The 19,197-nt window shown below is 45.6% G+C and overlaps 1 protein-coding gene across 2 annotated transcripts in view; it reads left to right on the forward strand.

Moving 5' to 3' along the window:
- Positions 1–19,197, forward strand: part of SPIDR (scaffolding protein involved in DNA repair) — a 284,467-nt gene that overhangs the window by 224,692 nt on the left and 40,578 nt on the right. The window contains exon 11 of one of the 2 annotated variants that reach the window (XM_018058527.1): positions 18,068–18,208. The exons of the other annotated variant lie outside the window; for it this stretch is intronic. Within the exon in view, the coding sequence (XP_017914016.1) occupies positions 18,068–18,208 (141 nt within the window). The remainder of the gene's footprint in view (positions 1–18,067; positions 18,209–19,197) is intronic. 2 annotated transcript variants of the gene reach the window in all.

Genomic DNA, 19,197 nt, shown 5'->3' on the forward strand with positions numbered 1-19,197 from the left:
GTGGTTTGGGCCACAAGATGACAGGTGGGTACCATAAGGGAGGTAGGAAGTTGAAGGGCTAACACATGTGGAAAGAAGAAGGAAAGGGGTGAGTTTTGTTGTAGATTTTTGACTTTGAGGTACCTGTGAGTTACAGATGTAGAAAGAGAGAACTAAAATGAACTGTGTGATGAATATACTTACAGTTTTCATGATGCGCACACGGGTGAGTAAACGGAGGTGGACATGTGCTGATGTGTGGGAGGGTGTGTGTATACACTCCCCAGTCTGTTTTCTGTGAGGTCCTGGGCCTGTGACACTCCAGGAGCACTGAGCACATTTAGCACCTGGGTATTAGCTTTTAAATATCTGAAAGAAACCAGGGCTTCTTGGTGAAATGGGTGATTCCAGGGTGGGATGGGAAAAAATAGGATATGCGTCTTGAGCATTTTATGTGGAAAAGAAGGAATGTTCTCAGAGAATGGTGGAGACATATCGGGAGGACACAGGAGCCAGCTTGAAAAAAGCCTACAACCAGCCGATTCTGGGATAAGTTGAGCATCAAAATGATAGTTTGGGGTACAATCCATTGAGAATTCATGAATCCACAGTTTTTAAAAGTTAGTGATTCAAAAATTCGACAAGGACTAGGATAGTTACATAGCCTGACAGTATTTGCCACAGTTTTTTTTTTAATTTCAGAAGGAAAAAGTAACTTACAGTTGAGAAACCTGATAGACATCACCTCAATTAAGTAATAAAACTGATCATCGTCGCAAATGGTCCCTACTGAAATAGCATGCCAGCTGTTAGCACACAGCAGCAATACATGAGCTGGATCTCATCGTGAGAAAATATCAGAGAAAGCTAAAGTGAGAGTTTGTGTACCACAAAACTGCGTCCTTGGAGAATGTCAAAGTCATGAAAGTCAAGGAGGACTAGGATCCGCCAGCAGCACACAGCTCTGCGTTGTCTTCTGGTGCAGAGTGCGGGACGGATAGAGTGAGGAAGCACAGTGCGTGTGCGCGTGAGGGCGGACAGCGTTCCTTTCCTCGCTTCTGCGGTCGTCAGCGGTGATTTTCACAGGAGAAGGTCCTTGTTTATAGGGATGACCCTCATTTGAGAGTGACTGGGTGGTAAGTGAGAGAAACAAGATGACAGTGCCGCCAGGGCTACTCAACTGATTTTGAGTAAAAACTTTCTTAGCTAAGACCTGTCCTTCCTTCATTTGTCTTGTTCTATTTACAACTTTACTTTGACACTAGTGATTCAGGGTGGGGGGTGGGGAGGGAGAGGAGGGAATGCTTTGTACTGTATTTAGAAGTTTTAGAAAATTCGAAATTCTGAGACCTATAGTTTCTCGAAGACGACAGAAAAGAGGGCTGCAGGGCACCTGCTGGGAGGAGAGCATTGCGCTTACAGGGACTCACCATGCTGGTCTGCACACAGAGCAGGCCTGTGGAGACGGAGCAGGGCGGGGGCTGCTCACCATGCTGGGGTGGGCAACCAGCTGCGAGAGCTGGGTCTGGGAGCCGGGGCTGGCCACTGTCCTGCCCCGAGGTGGAGTCATACCTGAGGACCTTCCTTCTCTCTGCAGTCGAGTCGTCTTCTGAAAGTGATCCCTCATCTGCTCTCTTGAGTATGATAAACTGAGTATGGTTTAGTCTTTGAAGTTGAAATTATGTCATTACCAAATATCCTAAAACAATTTACTATTGCTTAGTGGTAGTGTCCCTAGAACAGGTGTTCTTAGGATTACAGAAGAACTTACAAAATCAATATTGATGTTTAAAAAAGAAGACAGCCTTGCATGCATGCCTCTTGCTGAGGTGGTTTGTGTTTTGTTTGGTAAGGTCAGAGCAGGTAGAACGTGTACCTCTGCTTCACAAACACCGGTGATTTACACGCTGCTCGTTGGACAGGACCGGTTTCCAGGCCGGTTAGTCAGCTTCCAGTGTGAAACCCTGACTCAGAAGCCGGTCGTCTGGGATGAGTCACCCTGCTCCTGCTGCGTCACGAGGTCCAGCGCAGCCTGGTTGCTCTCAACTGGCGCCCTTCCTGGAACCACAGACCCTGAGGATATTCAGGACTCTTCTCTCCCAAAGCTGCATGTAAGAGTGCCCCCCACGATGCTCAAGAAGGTCAGAGCTGTCGCATGCAGTGCAGCTTTAGTGTGTCAGGGGTTCAGGTTTCAGAGAGAACTCTGGACGAGAGAGGCAGTGAGGACTCCGGGTTTGGCCGCCAAGCCACGTGGTGATCCAGGGAGCATCATGGAATGTATGACCTCCCTCGGCACTACAGAAACACTCAATGTCTTCTTCCTCGTTTGCACTCAGGCACAGGCCCCCGGCCTTTCAGGTTCAGCAGTGAGAGGCCATGGAAAGGTAGGAATACCGCATGACCCTCGTTTGAGAGTGACTGGGGGATGAATGAGGGAAAACAAGACCACAGCCTCCAGTGCTGCTCAGTGGATTTGGCACATTTTGAGTAAAAACTTTCTTAACTAAGATCCCTTCTTCCCTTCATCTGTCTTACTCTGATTTAGAACTTCACTAGGACACTAATACTCCTACCCGTTATAGCAGTGAAGAGGTCTCAGCTTGTGAACTAGCTGTATAGAGCATTTTAATACTGATTCTCGTCCACAAGTGTTGAAGCTACTTCTTACACCTTCTGTCCCTACAAGCCTAAATAAATGCCTGTCAGTTAATTCAGCTTGGTGGATCAAACACATATCAATCATCTGTAATACACAGCTAAGGGCTGTGATGGGTACGTGGAGAATACAAAGTATGTTCCCATCCCCAAGAAACTTGCAGTCAAAAAGGAGAGAGGAAAGATCTACTCAGGTTTTTGAGTAGAATGTGATAAAAGCTAAAAGACAAAAATAAATCATTTTGCATACAAAGGAAAAGGAAGAATTGGGAACTTACATGGTTGTCCAGTTGCTAGGACTCCATGCTCTCAATACAGGGGGCCTGGGTTCAATCCCTGGTCAATAAATGGTATCCCACTTTCCATAACTAAATATCCTGCATGCCACAACTGAGACCTGGTGCCGCCAAATGAATAAATAAAATACTAAAGAAAGGAAAAAAGAAAATTGTTTACACTATAGAATGAGAAAAATCAAGAAAGAAGTGGAATGAGTTTGTCTTTGAAAAATGGGCATCTTTAGACAGGTATGGTGGTGGGAACATGAAGTTTGTTTAGAGGAACTAGTGGGAGCCCAGTGGAAACAGTGTCAGACTTTATTTTTGCAGGCTCCAAAATCACTGCAGATGGTGATTGCAGCCATGAAATTAAAAGACACTTACTCCTTGGAAGGAAAGTTATGACCGACCTAGATAGCATATTCAAAAGCAGAGATATTATTGATATGTTGCCAACAAAGGTCTGTCTAGTCAAGGCTATGGTTTTTCCAGTGGTCATGTATGGATGTGAGAGTTGGACTGTGAAGAAAGCTGAGCGCCGAAGAATTGATGCTTTTGAACTGTGGTATTGGAGAGGACTCTTTCGAGTCCCTTGGACTGCAAGGAAATCCAACCAGTCCATCCTAAAGGAGATCAGTCCTGGGTGTTCATTGGAAGGACTGATACTGAAGCTGAAACTCCAATACTTCGGCCACTTCATGCGAAGAGTTGACTCATTGGAAAAGACCCTGATGCTGGGAGGGGTTAGGGACAGGAGGAGAAGGGGACAACAGAGGATGAGATGGCTGGATGGCATCACTGACTCGATGTACATGAGTTTGAGTAAACTCTGGGAGTTGGTGATGGACAGGGAGGCCTGGCATGCTGCGATTCATGAGGTCACAAAGAGTCAGATACGACTGAGCAACTGAACTGAACCGAACTGAACTGAATGGGAGCCAAGACTCAGTTGGGGTGAGGCTGCAGTAACTTGGTCTTAGACTCACACATGCATGAATCAGGAGACCTGCAGGAGTCATAAGGACGCCCTGGGCCTTCCATAACTAGTTGAGTGATATGACTATCTCTGTCCCTTAGGAAAGAGTGTTTTAGAGCAACCTTCAGGAGTGGTGAGAGGGAAGGACCAGGTTAGGAGATCAGTTAGGAGACATATCCCTAGTCCACGTAACATGCAAAGCAAGAAGTAAAACAGGAATGAGAAGGAAGGATGATGAAGGATGATGTTAAACATGGAGCAAATGGATTGACTACAGCAACTGGGTGTGGAAAAGGAAATAAAGGTCACTGGCAGATTTTGGAACAGAGTGACCAAGAAATGATGGGGCTGTGGCTGTGGCTGTGTTACACAAAGAGGGGACACACCGGAAGAACCATAAGTCTGGGCCACAAGACACAGGACATTGGGAGTCCTCTGATGGTAAAATCATAGAACTGGATTAAATGAGATCCTGGTCAGTTACCTGTGCTCAGGTTTCCCTGGACCTAAAGAAACAACAGCAACAACTTTAGTCTGTATATCCTGGGAAGGATAGATGCATTTATACAGCTCTGTGCTAATGATAGGCAAAAAATCTAATTAAAGCCTCTCCTTTGGTGGGTTCAGACTATTTCTTTCAAGACCTACACTCATATACTTCATTTTTTAAAAGATATCACTGGCATGATATATATGTTCTTTTAAAATTCATAAATACCTTTCATCTGTGATCTGGGCTTCTCTGGTGGCTCAACTGGTAAAGAATCCACTTGCAATGCAGGTGACCTGGGTTCAATCCCTGGGTTGGGAAGATGCCCTGGAGAAGGGAAAGGGTACCCACTCCAGTATTCTGGCCTGGAGAATTCCATGGACCATATAGTTCATGGGGTCATAAAGAATCGGATACAACTGAGCGACTTTCACTTCATCTGTGGTCAACTGATTTTTTGACAGAGGAGCTGACATTTTAACTGGGAAAGAATAGTAATTCCCACAGGTAGCCCTGAGATAAATGGATATCCACATGCAAAAGAGTCAAGTTGACCCCTGCCTCATATCATAAATAGGAATTATTTCAAAATAGATCATGGGCCTAAATATAAGAACTAAAACTATCATACTCAAAGGAAAAAATAGGAATATGTCTTTATAACCATATATACTGGGCAGTTGTTCCTTACATATGACACCGAAAGCATATACACCCCCAAAAAATAAATAAAGGGGACTTCATAAACACAGAAATTTCTTTGCTTCACAGGACATTCAGGAAAGTAACAGACAACCCAGAGAACTGGAGAAACTTTTTGCAAATCACATATCTGGTAGGGGATTTGTAACCAAACAAATATAGAAACTAATGCAAAAAGTTGCATCATTATAAAAAAAGATAACCCAAATTAAAAATAGAGAATTTGAATAGACACTTCGCCAAAGAAGTTGGCCAAGAATCGCATGATATCATCATTTAGCCATCAGGGAAATGCAAATCAAAGCCACAGTGTGATATATCACCTCACACCCACTAGGGTGGCTGTAATAAAAAAGACAGCCAATAATATGTGTCTATAAGGATGTGGATAAAGGACCGAAATGGTATGGACCTAACAGAAGCAGAAGATATTAAGAAGAGGTGGCAAGAATACACAGAAGAGCTACACAAAAAAGATCTTCATGACTGAGATAACCACGATGGTGTGATCACTCACCTAGAGCCAGACATGCTGGAATACAAAGTCAAGTGGGCTTTAGGAAGCATCACTATGAACAAAGCTAGTGAAAGGGATGAAGTACCAGTTGAGCTATTTTAAATCCTAAAAGATGATGCTGTGAAAGTGCTGCACTCAATATGCCAGCAAATTTGGAAAACTCAGCAGTGGCCACAGGACTGGAAATGGTCAGTTTTCATTCTAATCCCAAAGAAAGGCAATGCCAAAGAATGTTCAAACTACTGCACAATTGCACTCATCTCATATGCTAGCAAAGTAACGTTCAAAATTCTCCAAGCCAGGCTTCAACAGTATGTGAACCATGAACTTCCAGATATTCAAGCTGGATTTAGAAAAGGCAAAAGAACCAGAGATCAAATTGCTAACAACCGTTGGACCATTGAAAAGGCAAGAGAGTTCCAGAAAAACATTTATTTCTGCTTTATTGACTATGCCAAAGCCTTTGACTGTGTGGATCATGAATTTTCCTGTATGCAGGTCAAGAATCAGCAGTTAGAATCAGACATGGAACAGCAGACTTGTCCCACATTGGGAAAGGAATACGTCAAGGCTGTATATTATCACCCTGCTTATTTAACTTATATGCAGAGTACATCATGAGAAATGCCGGGCTGGATGAAGCACAAGCTGGAATCAAGATTGCCGGGAGAAATATCAATAACCTCAGATATGCAGATAATACCACCCTTATGGCAGAAAGTGAAGAAGAACTAAAAAGCCTCTTGATGAAAGTGAAAGCAGAGAGTAAAAAAGTTGGCTTAAAGCTCAACATTCAAAAAATGAAGATCATGGCATCTGGTCCCATCACTTCATGGCAAATAGGTGAGGAAACAATGGAAACAGTAACAAACTTTATTTTTTTGGGCTCCAAAATCATTGCAGATGGTGACTGCAGCCATGAAATTAAAAAGACACTTGCTCCTTGGAAGAAAAGCTATAACCAATCTAGACAGCATATTAAATAGCAGAGATATTACTTTGCCAACAAAGGTATGTCTAGTCAAAGCTCCAGTAGTCATATATGGATGTGAGAGCTGGACTATAAAGAAAGCTGAGCGCCAAAGAATTGATGCTTTTTAACTGTGGTGTTGGAGAAGACTCTTGAGAGTCCCTTGAACTGCAGGGAGATCAAACCAGTCAATCCTAAAGGAGATCAATCCTGAATATCCATTGGAAGGACTGATGTTGAAGCTGAAGCTCCAATACTTTGACCACCTGATGCAGAGAACTGACTCATCGGGAAAGACCCTGATGCTGGAAAAGATTGAAGGCAGAAGGAGAAGGGGACAACAGAAGATGAAATGGTTGGATGACATCACTGACTTGATGGACACAAGTTTGAGCAAGCTCTGGGAGTTGTTGACGGACAGGGAAGCCTGGTGTACTGCAATCCATGTGATCACAAAGAGTTGGACGTGACTGAGCGACTGAACTGAACTGAACAAAGATGTAGAGAAACTGGAGCCCTCATAATGGCTGGTAAAATGGTGCAGCCACTTTGGAAAACAGTCTGGCAGTTCCTCAAAAAGCTAAACATCGCATTACCATATGATCCAGCAAAGCCACTCCTCAGTATAAACCCAAAAGAATTGAAAACATATATCTGTGTAACTTGTACACTGACATTCATTGCAGTATTACTTGTAAATGCAAGAATATGGAAACAACCCAAATGGCCATCAGCGATGGATGGATAAAAATGTTACGTATGCATATAATGGAATACTGTTCAGCAGTAAACAGTTCAGTACTGGCACTTGCTATCAGTATAGCTTGGATGCAACTTGGAAATGTTATGCTGTGTGAAATAAGCCAATCTCAGAAGGCCACAGCTTCCATGATTCCATTCCTGTGAAATGTTCAGAGCAGACAGATCTATAGATAGGAAGTAGATCAGTGTGTTTGGGGGAGGGGAGAGCAGGGAGGCCCTGTGACAGCTTGGGGCTTTTGGACTAATGTTCTGGGACTAGACAGTGCTGGTGGTTGGAGAACACGTGTATGTATGTAATGCCACTGAACTGTACATTTTAGAATGGTGAAATTGTACGTTTTATGTGTGTTTTGCCACAATATTTTTATTTGAGTGAATTTTATGGCATGTAAATTAGGTCTCAGTAAAGCTGTTATAAAAATACAAAGCATATCAGCCTGATTGTTTTCAGGGCACTGTACTGAGGGGAAAAGTTCAATCCAAAGATCCTATAGTAGATGACTGCATTTTTATAACATTTCAAAGTGGCCAAATCTTAGAAACCGAGGACAGATCAGCAGTTTGTGAATGTTGGGGAGGGAGGGGGAGGGAGGGAGGTGGGTGATAAAAGACAGCCAAGGGGTCCCTGTGCACGACCTTTGGAGGTCCTTGTGGAGGTGGGTGCAGGACCTCCACAGTGGTGAACTTCACAGCACCAGGCTTGTGGGCACACAGATAGCATCGGGATGGGTGAGACCTGAGCCCAGGTGCATGGCAGTCGCGAATGTCTGGTGTGATGTCTTACTGTTGTCTGCCTGGGACAGTGCTACTGGGGGAAGGGGCAGAATTGACACTTCTGTCCATGGGAATTTCACTTCAAAATGTGTAAGAGGAGCTGTGTCTCTTTGAAAACTTGTTCTGGAGGCGGACTTCTGTGGCTGTGAGATGTCTTCTTCTGGACATGCCTCGGCTCAGTCTAGTCTCATCTCCAGGGGCAGTGACTCGATCCAAGTCCAGGACTCCAGTTATGTCCTGGTTACCTGTGTCCTCCTTCAGACCAAGCCTTGCAGCAGGATTTATTGTTTGGTTAATTTCACCAATGCAGTATTTTCCGAAAATAAAGAGGAAGTGAAAGTGTGGAAAAGGCCTTTCTCGAGACTTTTGCCATGCTTTAGTTACATTTAGCAAAAAAACAAAGATTGTTATTCTTTCCTATTCACTGATATTAGAAAGTTTCCATGTCACACTTTTATTTTAGCAAAGAGAAAATCCGATTTTTCTGATGAATAAAACCACATTTCTGTGCAGTAGAGATCATCCTGCTAACATCTCATGTTGAAAAGATAAACAGCAGGATTAACTGTTTACTTTAGGAGCGCGGTCTGCTTGTTTTTCAGGAGGACACAGTGTCCCGCTGTATCTGGTTTCCCGTCTGTTTGCGGCTTGGAGCTGGGAAAGGCCCTGCCCCTCGTGCTACGCACCCCTCCCGCCCGGGTTGGGTCCAAATTCCCCTCCCAACCTCTCCTCCCTTTTCTCTCTTTCCTGCTTTTTTTCCTCACTTTATCCTGGAATTTCTTCTATTTATTTCTTAGATTTGGTTTAGTAAGGGATCATAACGTGGCGAGAAAGACCGTTGTTGATTGGAGACTGCTTCAGTTGACTCTGACCTAGAATAGAGCAGCCGGACCTGACTCTGATTCCGGGAATTCTTGGTGAAGTGCTCAGAACTGCTTCCACGACTCATGTAAACATCCACATGTCACTTCATCTGCTTCTCTCTTGGAACACGAGCATCCACAGACACACGTGTGCACACACGCTCACTGGTTCTCTCCCACTCTGCTTCTGTGTCTGTGATACAGAGCCTGTGAATGAAAGGAGGGAAAAATAAATATTTTTGAAAAGTTGGGAAGGGGCATTTGAAGCTTCAGAAATTAAATTATAGGCTCTCTGAAACCCCCTCTGTGAATCAACAGTTTTGTTTTTCTTCTTCCTTATGCTTGTTTTGTTGCTTTCACAGATTAACAGTACGTGTACTTTCGGAATTTTTTAAATGTTCTTTAATTAGCATGATGAGGCGTTCAGCCCATAAGAGAAGGAAAGGAAGAAGCATTCTTAAAGACAAACATTAACCTTACAGTGGACTTTATACTTCCATGGTGATATGGCTTGGGTTGAACCCTGCACCTCTTATCTGTTATTTTGTTGCTGGGCAGGTGCTGTGCAGCGCAGCAGTTTTACTCCCTTCCTCCAACCTCACCCTCCTGGCTCATGAATGCAAGAAAGTCAAGGCACCGCAGCCAAGGGCTCTGGGACCAGGCGAGCTGCGGCCGAGGGTTTGTCATTGATTTCGACTGCTCAAGCAGAGAGGTGCTTTCCTTACAACAGACCTGGGTGGTGGGGTCGGCACCTGAGGCACCTCCTGAGCTGGCTTCCGGGGTGCCAGTGTTGTTTCTGAGCCCTCTCCCCTGCCTCAGTCGCTGTCCTGTGGGCCCTTCACGCAGGAGATCGGCCTTTTACAAAGGGGCTCACACCTCTTACCACTCAGGAGAGCTGATACCTGACCAGAGAATGCCACCTCCCTGTCGATCAGCTCTGTCTGGTAGCAAAGTGGATTTGCCTGGTGGGTGAAGGAAACGGAGACGCTTAGGTGCAGCGTAGGGGCAGGCTCGTCACCGGGGGCCAAACAGATTGAAGTTACCTGGATTGTGAGGGTCCGAGCGGAGCTCCCAGCAGGTCTCCCTGCCCGGGCAGGTCTCCAGCGGTAGAGGAGCCCCTCCCCCATGGCCTGGCACCACGTGCTGACAGCCGTGAGAGCGGGGGAGGGGTTTACTTGGTGAACGTCAGTCTTTTAGGCTTGGGTGGAACCTTGAGCTAAGTGGCATTCTCTTGCCAGACCCTTAACTTGGAGAGTTTTGAATGGCAGACTGACAGGCTCTTTAACCCCTCCTCCCTGGAGACATCTTCTCTATCCTGTTTCAACATTTATCAACAGTGGACCACGTCTGAAAGCAGCAGTTTCCCTCCCATGCAAGGCTTGGGGTCCCAGCATCAGTGCTCAACATGCATGAAAGTCACCTGCAGCCTGGGGCATGGTGTCACTGGGTGTCTTTGGTGTCCTGGCTGGGGCTCCAAACATTCTCTATTAAAACAACCACCTCCTGTGCCAGCGACCGTGTTTCTACAACAGCATTTGGTCTGAGCCCTCCCAGCATCCCCATTACTCCCCAGTGGCAGGAGGTGGGCATGCTGGCTGTCCTGGGCCAGTGATTGACCCACCTGGGCCTGGACCCAAACCCTCCACCCCACACAGCCCACTCACTGCGGCTCCACACCGCCCCAGAGCTGCCCACCAGGGTGACATCTCTACCTCCATCCCTGTTTCCATAAACATAACTGATTTTAAATTAAGAATAATGCATGGGAATACCCGAATAGTAAGTAGTCTTTCCCCTTATGACCACTTTCCCTCTATCTTTGTTCTTGCATAGTATTTTCTGGCCTTCTCTCAACTTCTCGAACATGGGAAAACTCCAATGTTGCTGTCCCAGTTTTGGAGTGTGCTGTGCACCCTGCTCTCAAGTGTGTTCCTATCAACTCTGTGCAGGACAGGCTTCCAGACCAGCCCTGGAAGGAGCCTTCCCTGACCACCTGGCCAGGCCCTTCCACCCCAGCACTTTCCCGCAGGCTCCAGCAGTCCCCCGCCTGTGCTCGTCTGTGTGCTGGGGCCAGGCCTTTCCCTGGGGAAGAGCTGAGGACCCTGCCCAGGCCTGGGCCTGCAGCAGTCCCGCTGTACTTAGCACACAAGAAACCTCTTGAGGCCGGGGCACTGTTCGGGGCATGGGGATGAGCATGTTTGTGCCAGTGTTACTGACTCTACGGTCCTCGAGGCCTCTCTGCGTCCCTCGAGGCCTCTCTGCGTCCCTCGAGGCCTCTCTGCGTCAAGCACTCCTGCATCTGACCCAGTAATTTTGCACTTGGCTCATTTCTTGTGTTCACGCAAGTCAAGATGTCTTTTAAGGAAAAAAGAACAAGTCATACTTAAGTCTGTGAACTTAGAGAGTTTCCAAATGCTCTCATAACTCACAAATAACGGCTGAATAGCCCAGCACATGGTGGCTGTCCAGAGGGTCTTTGTTTGGCGAGGATGAGAGTTGCAGAGTCAGATAAGAACCAGCTTCTGGAGTAGCAGTGAGTGCACGGTGGACTCTCCCGTCACACATAAGCATTGTAGCTGCAGAAACTGAACAGCAATCATTTGAGCTTTTGGAAATTGTCCTAAGGGCACACAGCAGATGGAGGACATTCCATCTGTGGAATCATGGAAACCTACTATGTCTCAGTAAGAACAGCGAGTCTGTGGCTCTTGCGCCCTGACCCACTTCCTGCCATCTGCTGCTGCTCTAGGCTCTGCTCCAGGGGCGCAGACAGGGCCCAGTCCAGCACTCAGTCTCCCTCTAGGAGGGCTGTCCACCACATCCCTCATCCCCAGGCCTCTGTTGAGAGGCTCCACCCCAAGTGTGGGGGGCCAAGAGTACCTCCCCTAGCTCACCCCCAGGGTAAGGGGCTCGCCCAGAAGACCAGCGCCTACCAGCACATATGCTGGGGCAGAGGCATCTGTGCAGGCAGGGGGTACTGCCCAGAGGGAGGTGGTGCCCAAGAGTGAAGGGAACGGGATCTGGAAGAGCAGTTCACAGCGTGCTTCAGGCAGATGACAGAGCCACGAGCAGGTAACAGAGAGCATCAGGGAAAGAGCCGAGGGCCGCCCCGGAATCACTGTCAGATGTGAGAGGCAGGAGGGGTGTGCTCAGGAGCAGTCGGAGCACCCACGGCGAGATGTGGATGCAAAGCTCACTGCCCTGCAGGCCTCCACACCGCCTCCATCCCCACACTGGACAGTCAGCTTCTTGACCCATGGACAAATCTTATAGCCAGTATCAATGTCTTATAGCCACAGCATATTAAAAAAAATGTCACGTGTGGAATTTTAACACTAGTATCTTTAAGATAGATAGGGCATTCTTCTGGTTTCCACCTGCCAAATAACCACTCCCAAACAGAGTAGTACATGAGGTGAGGGGACAGGGGTTTCCTGGTGTTCTTGGGTATAAAATACTGTATTGCAAGGAAAATTGAACACACTAATAATTATATATGATTTTGGTGTATTTTTTCCCCTGTAGACCTGACAAAGTAAATTTTAGAAAAATTACTGCTAGCAGCATTTTGGTGATGATTTTCAAGGACTACCTATTAATATATTTGAATATTAATGTTTGGTAAAACATAATTTGATTGCTAAGTAATGTCTGATTCTTTGCGACCCTGTGAACTGCAGTATGCCAGGCTCCCTTGTCCTTCACTGTCTTCTGGAGTTTGCTCAAACTCATGTGCATTAAGTCAGTGTTGCCATCCAACAGTCTCATCCTCTGTTGCCTCTTCCTCCTCCTACCCTCAGTCTTTCCAAGCATCAGGGTCTTTTCCAGTGAGTCAGCTCTTTGCATGAGGTACAGAAAGTATTGGAATTTCAGCATCAGTCCTTCCAATGAATATTCAGTGTTGATTTCCTTTAGGATTGACTGGTTTGATCTTCTGGCTGTCTAAGGGACTCTCAAGAGTCTTCTCCAGCACCACAATTTGAAAGCATCAATTCTTCGGTGCTCAGCTTTTTTTATGATCCAGCTCTCACATCTGTACATAAAGGTTGATTAGCTGATTATTAAGTATAATATTAGGGGCTTCCCTGATAGCTCAGTTGGTAAAGAATCCTCCTGCAATGCAGGAGACCCTGGTTCAATCCCTGGGCTGGAAAGATCCCCTGGAGAAGGGAAAGACTACCCACTCCAGTATTCTGAGAAGGAAATGGCAACCCACTCCAGTACTCTTGCCTAGAGAATCCCACGGATGGAGGCTACAGTCCACGGGGTCGCAAAGAGTCGGACACGACTGAGTGACTTCACTTTCACTTTCAAGTATAATATTTATAGTTTTTCGGATCCTCTAGTTGTTATGCCTTTAGACTGTGCTGCCATATGTGGCTGTTTACATTTAAACTAATTACAGTTAGGTAAAACTTAAAATTCAGCTCCTCACCCACATTAGCTGCATTTGAAGCCTGCGTGGCTGCCACAGTAGCTGCAGGGCCACCCGTCAGCATGGTTTTTGAGCCCACACGCTGCTCGGGCCGTTCTCTGCTTTGTTCCTCATTCCCACTGTATGTTCATCTGGTCTACCTGTCTTGAAATAAGGAGTTTAGCTCCATTTCTGGCTAATTTCTTAGCCCGGTAATTTCCCACTTTTGTACATTTAAAAAGAGGTTTATGTTAAATATGTTTATATGTTCATTTTATCTTATTGTTAAGAGTTAGTTCTCTTATGTAACATTATGTGGTCTTGGGCAAGACCCAAAAACCTTCTGATCTTCAGTTCTCTGTATGCTGAGTGAGGGTGAGAATAGTCACGCCCTCAGAGGCCGTCTAAGGCTAAAACGGTGCCCGTGGAACAGGGCTTGGCAACCACCACCCACTGTCAGAATGATGCGTTTCTAACCCATGCCCACTCGAGAAAATTAACATTTGTTATTTTAAGCTTCTAACTTGTAGAATGACTTGCTGTGTAGCAATAGATAGCTAATCGAATAACCAGTCAGTGAGGCAGACAAAAACAGTTAGTGCAGGAACACAAGACTTGAAAAATACACTTAAATGACTTGACTCACAGATCTCATACAGAACCATCTTTAACAACTAGCACGTGTGCATTCTTCTTGGTTGATATTGTCTTAAAAATTGATTGTGTGCTAGGCCATACAGCAGATCTCTACAAATGTAAGAGAACCAGCATATTCTTTCACTGTAGTGCAATTAAATTAGAGTTAATGGCAAAAATATGTGCATTTTCAATCCTTATAGAAAAAAATTTTAAATACTTCCAAATAATTCCTGGATCAAAGAAATAATAATGGAAAAATATTAATTAAAAATAATAATTAAAAATACCTAGAACTGATGAATAATCGTAAAAATACTAAATATCAAATTTTACGTGATATCATTAATTTGTTACTTAGAAGAAATGTTATAGTCTGAGCTCATTTTAGAATGAGAGGAGGTTCAAAATTAAATGAGCCAAGCCTCTAACATAAAAAGCAATTTAAAAATAGTAGGATAAATACAAAGAAAATAGAAGGAAGGAGATTATAAGCATAAGGGTAGAAATTAATGACGTGAACTGAGTAAACAAAGCCAAGAGTTGGTTCTTTGAAATGATATAATAATAATTCAATGAAAAAACTCATAAAGAGAGGAGACACGATATAAATAAGCACAACTGAAAAGGGAAGATATGAGGATCAGCCCCATCAGTTAGAGATGCAGTGAGAGGGTATTGTTCTGTCTTTATGCTAATAAACTTGAAAATGTAAACAAAAGGGTAAACCCCTAGAAAAATATAACTTACCAGAAAATCCCCAAAAGTTCAACTATTATTCAAGAAATTAAGAGTTAAAGTCTTCCCAGGTAAAGAAAGCACGATAGCGAAGTCATTTTATTACTAAATCCTTTCAAAGTCATGTGTCAAAAAACACATGACTCTAGTCATATACAAAGTTTTCACATGAAAAAGGAATTCCTGTCAGCTCATTATATGAAGTGGATATAAAGAATCCTGATACCAAGTCTGAGAGAGAAAATTAAAGGTCCATATCACTCATGGGTATAGATAACAGAAGTCTGAATACATAGCAGAATCGTTGCTCTTTCTTGGGAGTAAAAAATTAGCTTCCTACTTGGTAAACTGTCATTGTCATTTACCACAGTAGCAAAGGAGATGAAAACATAGTCTTTTCATTGACTACAAAGTATGCATTTTATAAGCTCTAAGACCCATTCATGATTTTTAAAATTTCTCAGTCAACTAGGAATCTTTAACCTGATGAAAAATATCTACCACCAAAAAAAAAAAAAAAAAAAAAAAAACCAACTGAGGCTACATACTTTCTTTAAAACCAAGAGCACAGTGAGGATGCCATGCCACTGCCTCTGCTCACTGTGGACCTGAAGACATTCGAGGGCAGTCAGAAGAAGTGATGCAAAAAGAGCATGGGGGCTGGGAGGCGGGCGCTTTCCTTATGCACAGACCAGATATGGTAACGTGAACCTTACACTAGAAGTGTCGTGAATAGTAGACTCCATTCAGTTCAGTGCAGTCGCTCAGTCGTGTCCGACTCTTTGCAATTCCAGGAATCGCAGCACGCCAGGTCTCCCTGTCCATCACGAACTCCCGGAGTTCACTCAGACTCACGTCCATCGAGTCCATGAGGCCATCCAGCCATCTCAGCCTCTGCTGCCCCCTTCTCTTCCTGCCCTCAATCCCTCCCAGCATCAGGGTCTTTTCCAATGAGTCAACTCTTCGCTTGAGGTGGCCAAAGTACTGGAGTTTCAGCTTTAGCATCATTCCTTCCAAAGAAATCCCAGCGCTGATCTCCTTCAGAATGGACTGGTTGGATCTCTTTGCAGTCCAAGGGATTCTCAAGAGTCTTCTCCAACACCACAGTTCAAAAGCATCAATTCTTCGGCGCTCAGCCTTCTTCACAGTCCAACTCTCACTTCCATACATGACCACAGGAAAAACCATAGCCTTGACTAGACGGACATTAGGATTGATGAATTACAGGAGCTGATTGTACTTTCCATCCATTGGCCACCAAGAAAAACACAATCTAAAACAGCAAGCGCAGCCATGCGCAGTCTAGTCACAGACCTGACAGGTGGAGCACGGACTGTACAGAGAACCATGTTCTAAAAACTGGCCTGAGCATCCCTTCCTTCCCCCAAGGCAGGACGGACTCCTGGTGCCAGCCCGAGCGCCCTTCCTGCTCACAGCCCCAGAGCTCACCCCCCACCATCTCCTTACAGTGAGAAGATTCAAGCTACTGAAGTCACCCCCAGGGTACTGCCTCCCTGCGAAGGTGTTTGTGTTCCCCGAATGTGATGTAATTTATGGGAAACACCTCTTGATTCAGGAAAAACAAGTTGACCAAGGGCCTTTGTGTGCAGACCTGTAGTGGTTTTTGGAGCTTGCTGGTCATGGGCAGGGAACTGGGTGCTCCTCAGCCCGCCCCCACTGGGAGTGTGCTGACCACCACCACCCCCACCCCCGGCTCCTGTCCCCGTGGGCCAGGGGCACAAAGCCGCCTGTGAGAGCAGAGCAAGGCGGGCGGGGGTGTGTGCTGCGTGTGAACACAGTGAGGAGAGTAGTAGGGGGGCCTGAGTGCCTCCCTCCCCCTCAAGGCAGGACGGACTCCAGGCAGAAGAATAAACTGGAGCACCCTTCCTGGGTCATCTGTGACATGGGCAAACGTCAGAGCAGGTTTAAGGCAAGGGTAGGATCCCGTTCCCCACCTCCCCCTTCTCAGCACAAGCAGTCAGCAATTCTCTCTAGTGTCAGGTAGCTCTGAAATATAAACATTACCATATGCAGAATAGATAGCTAGTGGGAAGTCGCTCTGTGCCCTGAGGAGATCAGCCCAGTGCTCTGTGATGACCTAGTGGGGTGGAATGGGGTGGGGCGGGGAGGGAGGTTCCAGAGGGAAGGGATATATAAACACTTTGGCTGATTCCCACTGTTGTATGGCAGAAACAAACACGACATTGTGAAGCAATTATCCTCCAATTAAGACAAAAAATTCTAGTCTTAAAAAGCAGATCCTTTTGGATTCTGTGGGAGAAGGCAAGGGTGGAATGATTCAGAGAAGCATTGAAACATGTATATCATCATAAATGTGAAATAGATCGCCAGTCCAGGTTCGATGCATGAGACAGGACGCTCAGGGCTGGTGCACTGGGATGACCCTGAGGGATGGGATGGGGAGGGAGGTGGGAGGGGAGTTCAGGATGGGGAACACATATACACCCATGGCTGATTCATGTCAATGTATTTCAAAAACCACTACAATATTGTAAAGTCATTAGCCTCTAATTAAATAAATAAATTAAAAAGCAGATCCGTGGAGGTTTTTGCATACATCTTGACTTCATATGTGTTAACGGTAATACAGAGCAGTGTGAAATGCCCCAGGGGTCGGTCAGGCGACCGATGGCGTGGGAGTGGGTGTAGGACCCCCTGCCCTGCCCTCTCACAGCTGGCAGATGGAGCCTGGTCACTCGGCCCTGCCTCAGCCTGAGTTAGACTAGGAGCAGAGGAGCAAGTCAGGGCAAACTGAAGGGCTTCCCTCCTAGAGGCTCTGCCTTGCGGAATGGTCAGGGGACAAAACCACAGGATAGGTGTAACACGGAAGCGTGTGCTGTCTTCATCCCTGCCTTCACGCAGCGGGTTGCTCCAAACAGGACAGGATCGTGAGAGACTGTGCCTCAGTGCTGAGCGTCCATACAAAACATAAATGTTCTGTCACGGCAGACAGGGTAAACAAGGGAAAAGGGGCTACTCTGCGTCTGGCGATGGTAAAATACTTGATTTGAAAGGTGGCCTCAGTGTGCTGTTGTAAAGCACATTGGGTTTAGGGAGTAGTTATCTTCCTGAAGAGAATTCTGTCACCTACTGTTTTCTGTGGGTCGTGGCCCACACACTTGCTGGTACGCATCTAAGAAGTGCATGTTTTAGTTCAGTATTGTTCATTTATCCTGGTTCGCCTATTTAGGAAGATGCCTACAGTGGATTTCTGTTGAAGAAGGAAAGTCTGGTCTCTGTACCGAATCAAGACCTGTTTCCTAAAGAGCAAATGTGGATGCTTTTTTTGTAGAGTCTGCCTTCTTGTGCAAGATGCCCTTGGACTCTTCAGTGAGGTGCACTTGGAGGGCGACATACTGAAGGACAGGCAGCTGGAGGGGAAGTGCTGCAGGCTGTCAGGCATGAAGGTTCTGCAGAAGGTCACCAGAGCAAGGTGAGACATCTGTACACTTATTTTTAAAGACAAACTAGGCCCGAAAGTTTGCCTCTAAAACAAGGGCCGGAGTTGGGTTAAGCCCGTAAAGTATTTCTGAGAGAAACATTAGAAGTGACAACAGAAATAATGCTGCAAGTTTAGTGATTCACAGTTTTATTAAGATTAGGATTGAAAATGCTATATATGTGTCTTTTAATTCTAAAGTTTTTTCTGTGTATTATCTATACTAATAAGGTAGCTTTGCGTAAGTCAGTTTATATGAATGAAAGTACAACTTTGTGAAAAGGCATTTCAAAACTCTTATTTTGCCGTGTTTTTTGCTTCCCATGGCAAGAAAGCATATTTTCTGTTGAGTTGCATGGCACCTCACCCCTTGATGTTGTTTTGGATAGGAATGGTACATGGATCTGGCCCAGCGGTTCGTTGTTCCATTCCAGTAATCATCTTAGTCTCGAGTTAGGGGAAAGAAGAACGTTTTTAATGGAACTAGGCAGTCATGTAGAGAATGGTAAACAGTGAATTTGGGGGTTTCTCATTGGAGCCTCTTTCCTCAAACAGCATGTCATCATAGGTCTTGATGTCGGTGTTTTGCTGGAGTAACGTCTGAGCTTGTCACACTGTCTGAGGGAGGGCAAGCCCATCATGTGCACATGCGGTCCAACTTAGAGCAGGTTGGAAGCCAGTGGTCTGCATTGCAGCCGTCTGCTGTGGTGTTCCTAAACTTTGAGCGTTGCTGAGCATTCCTCCGCCCAACCTCCATCCACAGTCCGCTCTCCCATCCTGGCTCTGTGCCTCATCTGTCTTTCACATGGCACCGGGCAGGTGAGCAGTGGCTCCACCCAGGACCCTGCTTTCCTGAAAGACAGACCCCCTGTGAGCCCTGTGTTGATTCACGCACATTTGTCTTGTAGCAGGTACTTCTGCCTGTTTGTGGAAAGGTGGCTGTATTGTAATGTAATTGCCTTATAGGTTAGGCACAGCACTGC

This window comes from Capra hircus, chromosome 14, assembly GCF_001704415.2.
Source record: "Capra hircus breed San Clemente chromosome 14, ASM170441v1, whole genome shotgun sequence".
Classification (NCBI taxonomy): Eukaryota; Metazoa; Chordata; class Mammalia; order Artiodactyla; family Bovidae; genus Capra; species Capra hircus.